Here is a 14,699-nt window from a genome sequence, read left to right as displayed (position 1 = left end):
TCAGAATAATCATTCCCCTTGCAAATTGCTTATGTGACCTTCTAATAAAAATGTACAAAATTTAATAACATCCATTTGAACCCTAAGTCCTAGCAACTCTAATTTCCAAGTCTCTTTCAATACATTTCATCATCCCCTGCCCCTGCCATTGCACTGCCACTGTCTTGGTTTGGGCCTTTACTATTTCTCCCTGTACTACTGAAATAATCCCCACTTCAATTTGTCCTTGAAGCTATAGACATATTTAGGATCCTTCAATGGCCAACATGGCTCACAAAATAAAGATTGAATTCTTTAAAAAAAAAAAAAAATTTAATTGATATCAGAGAGGAAGGGAGAGGGAGAGACAAACAGAAACCTCAATGATGAGAGAGAATTACTGATTGGCTGCCTCCTGCATGCACCATCCTGGAGATCAAGGCCACAACCTAGGCACGTGCCCTGCCTGGAAATCGAACCCTGATCTCCTGACTCATGGGTTGAGCATGCCAGTCGGGCAAGATTGAATTCTTTAGACTAAAATACCAAGTCCTCTGAAATCTTGTTCTTACCTATTTCTCTATCCCTAACCTTCATTTCTCTATGTGAATCACCTGCTTCAGTCAAGCTGGTCTAGTCATTGTTTCCTAAGCATGCTGTAATATCTGTTTTAGCACCTCTTCTCACATCAACTCTCTTGCACAGTGATGGTTCCTAAACTCTCTGCTTTCTTGAATTGAGTCCAGGTCAAGTACCATCTCCTTCTGCAAAATTTCCCAATCTACTATAGCCATTACTGAGCATTTTCTCCTGTGAACTCCTGTAGTAGCATCCTTCTCTATCACCTCACACTTAGTAGAGAACTTGTATTGTCAGGTATCTTTTCATGCCCCCTGAAGTGTAGTATAAGCCTGAGAGGTTGCCTTAATGTTTTATATGCCCTCAGAACTATCTGCATATTATAAAAGCTCAGAACATGTTTATGCTGTTTAGTAAAAAATATGATTTTTATAAGGTCACAGAAATTACTGTAAGGATAGTTTATATTTAAGAAATCCTAATTTTTGTTCAAATACTTACCCTTTATCTTTAGCATGGACATCAGCTCCATGTTGCAATAACAGCTGTACAATCTTTACTCTATTGTATCCTGCTGCCAAATGCAATGGAGTTGACTGAAATATCAGAAAAATTAATGAAATTCAAATACTGGCTGAAAAAAAGGTGTGAAAAGCTAAAAATATAAAACCAAAATCCAGAAAAAAGCCTTATAACTTTATTGTCTAAATAGTCATCAATTTGGTTTTTAAAAAATCCAACACACATACTGAAGGTATAGTGTAAAAGTTTATAAATTCATTACTGCAAATAGGAACTAAATGTTTATTATCAAAAAAGTTTTAATATGTTTAAGAATTAATCCAAATTATTGCTTACAAGAATATATCAGCATTCTCATCAAATGTTTTAATTTATAATAAGATAAATGCATTTTCATGTTACCAGGAGATGAACACAAACTTAGGGGCAAAAGAAAGTACCTTTCTACCATCACTTGCATGGCAGTTGACATTTAATGGTGTGAGTAGAGCCATCATTTTTTCCTCATTGCCACTCCTAACACACAAAAGAAAGTTTATTAGCAATTTCTATTTTTTAGCACATCCCATATGAAGACATTTATGTGAACATTTTAAAAAATGCATTCTTTTTTAATAGTTTGCTTATTGCAAAAAAATAAATAAAACATTTAAGTGATGAAGATTTCATGGGATATATTTATAACACACCTGGCACTTTCCAAGAGTTCGTCTTTCTTATATTCACCTGTGAATCAGGGGAAAAAACAAAACAAAACCAGAAATTAAACATTTCAATTACAAAAGTAATAATAGTTTTATACATAAAGATGCTCATTGAATTATATTTAAAGTATATAAATTTGAAAATAAATTTCCAATAAAAGGAAAATGGTTAATCAGTAGAATATTGTACAGTTTAAAAATACTTACATGAAGAACATGGAATACCTTTGTTATAAAAGTGAAAAAAAATTCAATGATATATAACAAAGTGTCACTGCAATTGTATGAAAACAATATGCACAGAAAAAAGAAAGCCAAGGAGGAAATATACCAAAATTTTAACAAAATTTGTCTCAGGTGGGAGTTTATGGGTGAACCTTTTTTCTTTTCTTTTTTCTCCTTAAATTATTATAAAAAACCAACATGCTATTCGCGTAACACACAAAATGCATCTACAATTTCATTCAAAAGCCAACAAAACAAACAAAATCCAATATACCAACATTTAGAAATGACAAGATAATCAATAGCATCACCAATTGAACATAGCCATTAACATTCTTGTGAACCCAAAAGATTTTTCAAGACTAAAATTATTTTTATTATAATGCCTTTTTAAATAGTTAGCCTTCCATATCTGCAGGTTTTGCACCCATGCATTTAACCAATCTCAGACTGAAAATCATATTTTCAAACCACAGTTGGGAATCTATGAATTTGGAGAGCCTACAGTATGCATTGATTTGTGCCTTCTTAAAGAACTTGAACATCCAAAAATATTTGTATCCATGGGGGACGGGGGGAGCTCTGTGGACAATGAGGGGTAACTGTATATATAAATAAAAACAGGATTAAATATAAACTCTTTATGCCTATAGCCTTTATATTTATAATACAAAGAAACCTTTACAATTAATACAGTTTAAATAAACATAATTTAACAAAATGGATAGTGTTTACTGATTTGCTGAAATGAAATCCAAACCGCTGCCCACAATATGAACTGCATATTGGCTACTAGTGCAAGGTTTCATTTGAACTCCAAGGTTTTTTTTAAAAGATAAAAACAGGGAATTGCATGGAATAGGGAAGGAAGAACACCAATTTTGAAAAGAAAAGAAAAAAAGCTTTACTTTTCTTAGACAAGAATCAAATGTCAACTGTACAGATGTAGAAAAAATAACAACTGACATTATTTTAAAAAATCTAGTTGAGGTCATTAACCACAGGAAGTTCATTCTTTGTATTCTTCCTGGAATACCCAAAGAGAGTACACAAACTTACCAGTCAGCACTGCTTTGGCGGACGGGTCTGCTAAATCCAACGCTGTCCTTCCATCTGTATTTTGGATGGTCGGCTCAGCTCCATGCTGCAAGAGCACTGAAAAATAGCAATACTTTTTTCAAGATGGTATTCATGACAATTTGATTTTTGTCTCAAGATTAAAGATCTTTCATATCCCAAAAGTGTGGTAAATGTTTTATTTTAAAGATAAGAATATATAAAGCATTTTATTACTTAATGAACTATACACATTTAATGTATTATACACATTTTATTATTTAATGTATTATACACATAAATGTCTCCTAAGTTCAGTAAGATTTTCCTTTGCTAGACAAGTGACTAAGGACAGATAAGAGTGTATAAGAAAATAAAAGGCAAGTCTGCTTGAAAGTTTCTTTGCTCATTCCAAATAATACTGCCTATGTTAGAAAGGTTGTTCTATCATAACAGAAATAAAATTTCTAATCCTATAGGATAGGGATTTGTAGTTAATCAAAATTTTAAAAAAAATGTGTAGGCAAATTCTTAAAAAAAGAAAACAAGAAAAACACTCTCTGTAGGGTTAACAAACTCCAAATCAAAACTATAATCCAAAGCACATAAAAAGAAAAGACCTATGCTATATGCTGTATTGTTATTTGTTATATAAAGACATTACAGCATATTCTACAAATAAGGAGCTGGGGGAAAGACAGGCAAGTACATGCAGAAAGGGAAGCCCAAAGTCCATTCTTTGATTGGGTTACTGTTCATTCTACACTATTCCTATCTGTAACAGTACTATGCAATAGAAATAAAATGTGAGGCATTAATATGAACTAAACATGTAATAAAAAATGAAAACAGGCTAAATTTTAACACATTTTATTTACCCGACATACTGTCATTTCAATATTTATATTTATATTATAATCAACATAAAATTAAGATACTTTGCATTTCCTTTTTTCATATTAAGACTTTGAAATCTGGTACATTTTCCCCTTAGAGTAGATCTCAATTTCAAGAAGTCCTCAGCTACCATACTGGATTGGATAGTGCAGATCTATAACTATATTTAGAAAACCCTACATGTTAAAACTAATTACTTATATATCAGAGACTAAGGAACTAGCAAAAGGCAGTAGCAATATAAGATAACAATGTAAGATAATACATTGGGCAGAGGTTACTAGGTAATCTATTTTGTATCTTTATAAATTACCTAATTTGAACTAAGATGGTGACTTTAATCTAAACAGTGACTTGGGGTTTGGAGGGCAGGGGAGAACAATGTAAGTCCAGCACAGAGCCCTGAACTTTTCCTAGTACACAGGCTTCCTATCTGCCTCAAGAATTTCAACTATTCCTATAACATGAAATAGAACTAAGGTAGCAGAGTCCAAAACCTGACCATGTTAGGTTCAGAAAAGTCAATACCAGGTTAATAAAAATTCTCAATCAAATAACCGGCCTTCTCACTTATACTTTTCTGTCAATGATCAAAATGTTGAGCAAATCCTATCTCGTTTTTAAAGTATCCTAAATGTCTGATTTTTCCTTCAAATGCTTCTTTATGTATCCTGCCATTTCTATTCTCCTATAATAACCCTAGTTCATAACCTCATCATTTCTTATCTGGGTTATTCTACAGTTTCCTAGCTAATCTCTCTGATGCCATCCATTCTACCAGCCACTTACCACCATTCTACCAGCCACCTACCAGATCACTCTTGCTAAAATACACTATTTTCATCACACTGTTGTTCCCTTTTTAACCATCTTCATAATATCAAGCTCCTTAACTTGGAATTCAAAGTTCTTCATAAAGATGTCCTTGCCTACCTTTTCAACCTTTCTCCCACTACTTGTTGGAAAGACTCCAGGAAGGAGTGACTGGACTCCAGCCAACCCACTGCCCTCATTATCCTCGAACACTCCCTGTTCACTGTCATGACTTTATCTGGTTCCGTGTGTGTGCTATCTCCCAAGAGAATCCAAATTTCCAGAAAACAGAAATCTTATCTCTATTCTCTAAAGAGCTTAAGCCCAGTACTATACACAAAATGACATTTAGTAAATAGTGGTTAGCTTAAATAATGAAGTGTTCTTAAGTATTTAAATTCAGCCTGGCAGAATTTGATCATATTAACGAATGAAGTCAATTACTTCAACGGTTACACGCTATTTCAGGAAAATTCTAGAAAGTAAACAGTCTTACCGATGCAAACATCAATCTTTCCTTTAATTGCAGCTTCATGGAGAGGAGTGTAATTCCAATTATCACGAGCATTTGGGTCTGCACCATGTTGCAAAAGGAGAGTGACTACTTCAGCATGACCAAAAGAGCATGCATTGTGAAGAGGAATAAGGCCCCCATCATCACGTGCTTGGACATTTGCACCATTCTGAAGCAAATATTCAACTACATCTTTCCGCCCAAATCCTAAAAGAAAACAAATTATCCATATTTAAGTCGTCTAAAGAAAAATGCATAAATTAGAATCAATAATTAGAAACCATGCTAAAATGTTTCTGGATGAGAAATAATAGAGATTCAACAATTCATTGATGAGATAAAAAGAGAGACTCAATACTGACAGGTATGACAATACTGAAACTGAAGTTTAAGCTGGGTAGAAAGGGTGAAGTGATTATATTTATACTAGAGGCCCGGTGCATGAAATTCGTACACGGGTAAGGTCCCTAGGCCTGGCCAGCAATCAGGGTCAATCTGTGAGGCCAGCCTGGCACCGCCTGTTTGCCGGCCCCGCCTCCCACCGCCGGTGGCCCTCCTCTGCGGGGCGACAGGGAGGGGGGGGACCCGCTGGTACCCGCCTTGGTTGGCCTGGGGCCTACAGGCTGGGGCAGCTCCTGCATTGGACGTCTGCCCCCTGGTAGTCAGTGCATGTCATAGCGACCAGTCTTTCCACCATTCGGTCGATTTGCATATTAGGCTTTTATTATATAGGATAGTTACAAACAGTCCAAGACACAGATAACTTCTACTTCTATAACTTTGTATCAACATGATTCCTCAGCCATTAAGATGTCTGAAACCCGTCTGGAGATTGACAACAGAGATCAGCATGTTTCAAAGTCACATTGTAATGACTGTAACATGTGAGTGGAGATCATGTTGGTATGCTGAGAGTAGACGAAGAAACATTGAAGCCACTTCTTGACATAAAAGGAAATTAGAGGGGGTGAGTATGTAGCTATTTAAAATTTTAAAATCTTCCACTGTTAGGAGTTTAGTGAAACTTTTAGATTCAAGATACTTCCTAAACTCTAAAGCTAATCCCTGATGAAATCCCCATTCTTATGGTCTCAAAAATAGTTCAAAGTATCTGTTAAGTACTAATTTCTTGAGGAAAAATTGCTTTGCAGGTTTTTTTTTTCTTTTTTCTAATCATGTTCTTACTGGCCAGGCAGAACATGAATAGGCATATCCTTAGAATCAATGCCAACCTCCATATCCTAAGGATCTCTTTATAAAGGAATCAGAAGTCTAAAGTTAGTAGTCATGGCTGCTCAAGATATATTGTGGTTTATTTTATAATTATGGAAGAGCAGTCACCTTTAAACACTGCTCAATGTCTATATATGAAGATATAGATGAAATCATTCATTGTTGAATCTACTATAAAGCACTAACAATGAAACAAAGCAGGAATATTTGGAAAGCATATTTGCTGATCAATAAACTGTGTCACTTAATGACAGGTACTGTGTCCTATTTATTTCTGTTCACTGGCCAAGACCAGAATCTAGCATATAGAATTTAATAAAGATTTGTTTAGTACATGTCTAATATTTTGAAATAGTAAGCAAATGACTCTCAGAGAGAATATGGAGCTGATGACTTGTGACCACAAAGAAAAGCAGTCTATTTATTCAATTTCTCTTGTCAAGTTTCATCACTATCTAGTGCCATCAGTTTCAGCAGTTCCAGGAACTGTCTTGCTAACCATAACTATTGTTAATAGTATCATATTTTGCTGTTATACTGGAAACATCCTTTCAACTGAATGGCTTCCAAAAAAACTATAAACCAGTGGAAGTCACTACTGATAAACCAACTTAAACCCTCAGAAAATCTTACTGAGAGCTGCCACCTCCCAGTTTTTACAGTCTGAAGACAAGATGAGCCATTGATTATTTAACTGGTCTAATCCTATATAATAAAAGCTCAATATGCAAATCGACCGAACGGCGGAATGACTGGTCGGCGGGGGCAGGGCCTGCAAGCGGGCTGCACCAGGCCAGCCAAGGCGGGTGCCAGAGGGAGAGGACAGCAATCGGTGGTGGTGGAGGGGTGATGGGGCTGGAGCTGCCCCCTGGTGGTCAGTGTGCTCCCACAGGGGGAGCACTACTTAGCCACAAGCCAGGCCAACAGCTGGTGAGCTCAGTGGTGGTGGTGGGAGCCTCTCCTGCCTCTGCAGCAGCGCTAAGGATGTCTGACTGTGGCTTAGGCCCGCTCCTCCCCGCCCCCCATCAGTTGGACATCCCCTGAGGGCTCCCAGCCTGCAAGAGGGCGCAGGCCAGGCTGGAGGACCCCCTTCCCCCCCCCGGAATTTTCGTGCACTGGGCCTCTAGTATGAAATGATAGTGATGCCTTGACAAGCTAAAGGTAAGCTGGAGTCATACACAGCTTTATCAGAAAAAAATATTCAGAAACAGGAAATATCAATAAATGCCATGAAAGAGAGAAGGCTTGTGTAGTCTGGGAGATTGGATGCATAATCAAGCAGTCTTAGGCTCTTGTCAGGACTCTTGTCAGATTTTTCTGAGGGATGTCATTTTAAACTTACTAATAATTTTAGTTAGCAGAAACCAAGAAAGGTATTTTCCACATATATTTCTTTTGAATGAGGAATACAAGGGAGAAGGTTTTGCCCAGCTCAACTTAGGACAATATACCATCTATCTGATCAGACTAAGAGAAACTTGGAAGAGGGTGCCATGACCTCTGGGCTGATTAAATTCTAACTATCTAAATGGGAAAGTACGTACTCCAAACTAGTTGTTAATGAAGTCAATCGCCTACCTCTAAGTCCAGCAAGAGTTGAGGAAAAAAGTGTAGCTCAAATCTCGATAATATACTGGGAGATCTGCTAAGTCAAGAAAGATTCTGAATTCTTAAATATTCTGGTGTTTATTTGATACTAGAGGCCCGGTGCACAAAATTCATGAATGGGTAGGGTCCCTAGGCCTGTCCAGTGATCAGGGCCGATCTGTAAGGTGACTGGCAAAGAGATCGGGGGTTCCCCTGCTGGCACCTGCCTTGGCCGGTCTGGCGCCACCCACTCGCTGGCCCCGCTCCCTGACACTGCCAGTCGCCACCACCCCCCTTGCACCTGCTTTGGCTGGCCTGGGGCCTACAGTTGGGGGGCAGCTCCTGCGTTGAACATCTGCTCCCTGGTGGCCAGTGCACATCATAGCGACCAGTCGTTCGATTTGCATATTAGGCTTTTATTATATAGGATTTGGGTTTTCTACTGATGGAGGATTTTACTCATACCCTTTCACACACACACACACACACACACACACAAATGCACGCACGCATGCACAGCAAAAAAGCAATCTTGGAAACAATAATGTCTAGTTCTAGTCCTAGGTAAGGAATGTGGGTACATTTTATGAATCTCCCATAATTATGAGCTGGCCTACAGACCAACGAAGGAAATACTATTGAAATGTTATTGGGTGTCTTTAAAAGTACCACTATCGGAAAGGATATGAACGGCAAGTATAAAAGCTATTATATCTTTGATAGCTGAGTTGTTAAAACCTTCAGTTGGGGGAATCATTCCACTTTGTTAGACCAGTCAGAGTCTGACCTGTTGGTCCAATTGTCCATCCTATGCAGAAATCCTTTCTACAACATCTCTGAAAGATGCCAACCCAGCCAATTCTATAGCTAAACAGATTGTTAAAGGGAGTCTGACTCCCTGCAACCTTCCATCTACTGGTACTTGTTTTGACTGCGCTGAAGCTATATAAGTCATATCCATTTACTTTTCTACTGGAATGTCTTAAATATATGTGAAGACAGTAACAGTGTCTGACCTTAGTCTTCTTTCATCTCTAGAATAAGTAACTCTAGTTTTCATCTGTTGCTTGTATAATAAATTCCAGAGGCTTTAATTCCACTTCCCTTCTCTGAATATTAAAAAAAAAAAATCCTTCTTATATGCAATCCACACAATTGAATATAATAATTGAGGTTCAGTCTGACTGGTCCAATGTACGAATACAGAACAGTAACATAACACTCTACAAATACAAAACAAGTGTTACTTTGCTTATCTAGAACTCTACAATGCAAGCTCTTTCCCAACTTGTCATTCTTTTATATATACATGTATACAGGACTTAATAAACATTTGTTGCTTAGTGATGTCTAATATTTTGATATGTATATCATCTTCTGCCACCATCTCTATATCTAAAATTCTTGAACCTGATAAATGGTTTAAACATTTCTCTGAATGATACCTCGCTATACTTCCCAAAATATTTAAAACTCTCAAACCATTGAATTCTATTTTACCCGCCCCAGTTCTAAGATTCTAGAGAATGCTATGTATTTCTTTGGCTATGACGGACAATAAGATGACTTTCTCCCAAAGTTTCTGTCCCTCTTCTTTATTTTTCAGAAACAAGTTCAGAGCAGCAATACCTTTACTGAAATCTGCTCTTTTCTAGGGGATTACACTGTCAAGCATTTCAGATGCTATTGTTTTTAGCAAAATTAAAGCTGCAGCCTCTCTACCACCAACTTGCCTCTCCAAGTTTTGCGACATGTCACAAAAAATTCATTCATATCCTCTGTATGATGGATGGGGTGTGGGGGTAGGGAGAGGATAAGGAGGGAAGGGAGCTGGTGGTGGTGGGACTGAAAAGGAAATACTTTTTCTTATAAAAATGACTTCTTAAAGCATACTTATCTACAAGGATTGTAATCCAGTTCATAACAAAAATACACCTAATAGAGGAAAAGTTCCAGTTTATGTTGATTGCATTTTTCATTAACAGATTGGGGATGGCAACTGATTATTCTTTTAACTAAATGTTTTAGATGAAAAGACACAATTTTTTCTGAAACTGTTCTTCTATCCATTTTCCTTGATCTGCACAGACTTATTCCTGTTCCTTGGACATCAAAACAAAAAGACAAAATCATGTTCCCCTCCCCCACCCCCAGTAAAACCTCCAAACTTTAATTGGCTAAAAAAACCTGTTTTCCTCCATTGCTTACTCTGTAATGTACAAACCAAAGAAACAGCTTGGTCAGGCAGCTACATAGTCTCACCACCTATGTTGAGCTTCCAATGGCATGTTTAGATGCACATTAACATGACTGATAACTCACTGTCCGGGGATATATAATGTATTCTCCATATAGTAAGAGAAAATGCAGCTGGATGCATTTATTTAAAAATTAAGAAAACAAGTTCTCTCCCATCATCTAATAATTTAGATCGAATTTACAAAGCTAATTTAAAAGTTTTTTTTGTGATGTGTCATTTGCAACTTCTACATAATTTTGGTAAGGACTTTAAATTTAAAATTTTTTTAAAAAATTAAAATTATTTTTCAATTATAGTTGAAATACAGCACATTATTTTTATTTGTACAACACAGTGATTAGACATTTATACATGAAGTTATATGCCTGCTTTAAAAAATATATATATATATCTTTATTGATTTTAGAGAGAAAGGGAGAGAGATTGAAACATCAATGATGAGAGAGAATCATTGATTGGCTGCCTCTTGCATGCCCCCCATTGGGGATCAAGCCTAAAACTTGGGCATGTGCCCTTGACCGGAATGGAACCTGGGACCCTTCAGGCTGCAGGCTGAAGCTCTATCCTCTGAGCCAAACCAGCTAGGGCTATGCCTGGTTTTAAATGCAGGACTTCAAAGCTCTGGGATATGTAGACCATTAGCAATTTTTATTTTATTATTCTCTTTTTATACCTTAAATTCTTAACTGTATAATCTGTACCTGATAATGTGGAAAATTGTGAGGGGTGGGCTTGTTCTCAAAATAAGTTTTCCATTTCAGTCTGAACAAACCACAATAAACCTATGTAGAAAGTACGGTACTTTGAAATGTTGGGACAGACTGAGGGTGGAATGGTGGGGGAGGAACAAAATCAATAAGAAGCTAATCCCATAATCTTAAACCTCTAAATATTCCTATTTTCAGATATGAACTCATTAATACATCAAATTCTTGAAAGGTAGCAACTAAGATCTTCCTTGGTTATTTTTATCCCACAGATCAAGTGAACAGAATCTAAGTAACACTACCCTTTGGATTACATATCAGTTGGCTATGACGGTTTGTCAAATCAGTTGTTTAAATGTTGACTATATGGTCAAACAGGACAATCCAAATTAGCTGAGGAAAGGCAGCACTGAACACCAAAATTTTAGACAAAATGGCTAAACAGCTGAGATTTGACTTGAGCATTCTTAATCCCTTTCTGCTGCCCACAGGCTGTTTCTAGTTCTCTCACCAACAACCCCTCAAACCTCTCTTTAAAAAGGCTCCCCATTAGGAACCCAACGAAGTTGTAATTAGTCAAGAAAGCATACCTCCTAATAATATTTATGTTTTAAAACTGGTACAGGTTAAAGCAAACAAATTCCTGTTGGTAGTAAGAGTAATGTCTGTGAACTAGGAAATCTTTCTTATGCTCCTTCTTTGCGCATCATTCCTATTCCAAAAGAAGAGAGTGCTTTAAAATATAGTTTTCTTCTGTTTTTTAAAAAACTATTTTAGCCTGGCCTGATAGCTCAGTTGGTTAGAGCATCAGCCCAATACGACAAGGTTGCAGGTTCAATCCCGGTCAGGGAACATACAAGCATCAACCAATGAATGCATAAATAAGTAAACAACAAACCGATAATTTCTCTCTCTCTCTCTCTCTCTCTCTCTCTCTCTCTCTAAAACAAATAAAAAATTATTTTAAGCAATCAGGTAATACATCACCAGGATTATCAGAAGTATAAAACCCTAATCCCATTTTCAATTATGAGGACAGGGATAGTCACCATCTTTCCTAAAAGTGAAAAGTATAGAAATAAGCTGAGTCTCATTTCTAGTTCTTTTAAATTCTTCAATGAAATGTAATATGCTTATATCATAAAGTGAACCTAGTAAATACTAAAAGTCATTCAAACGATATAAATCTCAGAATGAAGCAAGGTCAGTCCCAATGTAACTCTACAAGCTAAAGTATCTGCACCATTTTTCTTCTCATCCTACTACTTTTCCACCCCAAGGTGTGTGTGTGTGTGTGTGTGTGTGTGTGCGCGCGCGCGCGCGTGTGTGTGTGTCAGAGACCACCATCCGGATCCAGCCTAAATCAGACCTCAGTTCTCCCGATTTTGACCATTTCCAGTACTAGTCTCTCCAGAAACTGGCTAATGACTACCTAGAATAAACCCATTCGCGCAAATGTCAATGGCCCATTAAGCGACTCCTTGTAAATTACATCTTTGCATTTGACAAAGGCCTTTAACACCTTAACCAAATGATTAGTGTGGAATTTGCAAGAAGGACAGATTTTGGAGGCCTTTCAGATTACAAGGTCTACCACGTCCCCTCTTTCTTGTGTGCAGAGGCCTCCTAGGGGAGCAAGACCGGAAGTTGATCCAAGTATTGTAGCTACAAAGCAAAGCCACAACACACACACACACCTTCTAGTGAGCGCGGCACACTCCCTCCAGCCCCTCCCCCAATCTCAAGCCCCCCCCTGGAGGAGAAGGAGAAGCCCAGGCCCGGAGCCCCAGCGGGGAAAGGCCGGGCGGAGGGGCCCGCGAGCCCGGGGCGCAGGTGGGGTTTGGCGCGAGGCGAGGCGGCGACGCCCGGGTTACCTGCGGCGAAGTGGAGCGGCGTGGATTTCCTGCCCGCCGTGTCGCGGCTGTTCACCTTCTCGGGCGTCACCAGCCTCTTGACTCGCTCCACGTCCCCGTTGCGGCACGCCTCGAACAGCTCGCGGGCGGCCGGCTCCATGGCCTCCGCCGCCGCGCCCGCGCAGGCCGCGCCCCCGCCGGCGCAGCGGCGGCCCGACATGATCCTGGCCGCCGCCGCCGCCAGCAGCAGCGCCAGCAACGGCAGCAGGAGCCCGGGCCCCGCGAGCAGGAGGGCGAGGCCCCCGGGAGGAGACGCACTCAGGGCCCGGGCCGCTCAGCTCCCTCCGGTCACCGGGGTCGGCGCAGTCCCATGGCCGCGCCGCCGCGCGCCCCTCGCTGGGCCTCGCGACCCCCCGGCTGCCCCGCGGCGGCGGAGGCAGCTCGAACCCGACGTTCGAGACCCGAGGCGACGCGGCGGCGGAAGCTGGGAAAGACCCTCCCGCCGGCGCCGCGCAGTCCTGGGAGCGCGAGTGACGACGTGTTGCGCGTGCGCAGTGGTCGCAGCCCGGCCGGGCCTGTTTGGGCGAGCGAGGGCGCGCGGAGGGGCTTGTGGGAAATGTGGCCGCGGGAGGAGAAGGGGTTTCGGCCCACCGCCATCTTTGCGGTGGGTTTTACTGAAGTAGAACGACTCTGCTTATTGTCCTCTTTTTAAAGCGTGAATTTCCTCAGCTGGTTTCCTTACTGCTGAATTTCCTTTCTTTGTTACACCGAAAAGAGCCTTTGAAAGCGTCCCGTTCCCCACTCTCCCCACCCCCCTCCGCAATCTTGCATATTTTGGAATTCTCACTGTGGAAGCTTCTCCCTTTTTTCCAGCTTCCACAATCCCTTTCTCCTGGGGGATTTATGTTCTGTTTTCCTTTACTGTTTCTTCCCTGCTCGCCACCTGATGGGAAGTTTGGGTGCGCTGTCCCAAGATCATTTAAGTGAAATTAGGAAGGCAATGGAAGTTTGTTCCAATTCTAGATTAATAATTGCGAGGTATGGCTCTGGTTAATTATTCTTTCCATTGTTGAGTTATTAGCTGAGAACCAATCCAATGGCCCATAGGTAAACCAGTATTATACTGACTTAGCTGAGGTGTGCATGTATGGGACAAAGGTTAATGAACTGCGAAATAAATTCCTCCCTTGCCTGAACTTCTTTAACCTGTTTTTCAGGTTTTGTTTGGAAATGTTGACTCACTGCTGTGCTAAAAGATAGAGGATGTACACTTTTGGCAGCATTTTTATAAATATGAAAGTTATGGAAATATGTATCCATTAGAATCTATATGTATGAAAGGCTAATATGCTAAGTGTCTGTCTGGGTAATGACATCACGTTGCAATGCCCAGCTTCCTCTCCCTGGCAACTAGCCTCCTTGGAGTTTCTTCAGCCCAGGAACACAACTTGCTTTATAGCCAGGTGGAAACATTTAACACTGTAGCCAAATGTCTGTGAAGTTTTTTCCGTGCCTTATCTCATTTGATCCTCACAGAAGTCCTGGAGTAGGTTGATAAGAGACTCGGTGGAATCCTATTTTCTTTTCATATGCCAGAAAACAGAGATTTAGAAAACGTAGAAACTTGACCTGACTGAAAAAGAAGTAAGAAATGGTGGACTTTGAAAAATGACTTCACTGTGCAGAATATAGTCAAACACTGCTGCAGTTAAGTATTTCACCCTTTGTTCTCCCTGTGTGATCTGCAATAATAATCTGCTTCATGTTGAT

General features: G+C 39.6%; 1 protein-coding gene across 2 annotated transcripts in view; it reads right to left on the bottom strand.

Moving 5' to 3' along the window:
- TNKS2 (tankyrase 2) overlaps nt 1–13,468 on the bottom strand; it is a 61,774-nt gene extending 48,306 nt beyond the window's left edge. For both annotated transcript variants that reach the window (XM_079794128.1, XM_079794129.1), the window contains exons 1-6: nt 12,951–13,468; nt 5,272–5,496; nt 3,069–3,164; nt 1,770–1,806; nt 1,521–1,596; nt 1,060–1,154 (exon numbers count right to left, since the gene is read on the bottom strand). In XM_079794128.1, coding sequence (XP_079650254.1) covers nt 1,060–1,154; nt 1,521–1,596; nt 1,770–1,806; nt 3,069–3,164; nt 5,272–5,496; nt 12,951–13,149 — 728 coding nt within the window. In that variant the 5' untranslated portion in view covers nt 13,150–13,468. The remainder of the gene's footprint in view (nt 1–1,059; nt 1,155–1,520; nt 1,597–1,769; nt 1,807–3,068; nt 3,165–5,271; nt 5,497–12,950) is intronic.
- Between the last annotated feature and the right edge of the window lie 1,231 nt (nt 13,469–14,699).

Source organism: Cnephaeus nilssonii, assembly GCF_951640355.1.
Source record: "Cnephaeus nilssonii genome assembly, chromosome: 16".
Classification (NCBI taxonomy): Eukaryota; Metazoa; Chordata; class Mammalia; order Chiroptera; family Vespertilionidae; genus Cnephaeus; species Cnephaeus nilssonii.
The sequence above is the reverse complement of the archived record's forward strand: the minus strand, read 5'-3'. Positions and strand labels throughout refer to the sequence as shown.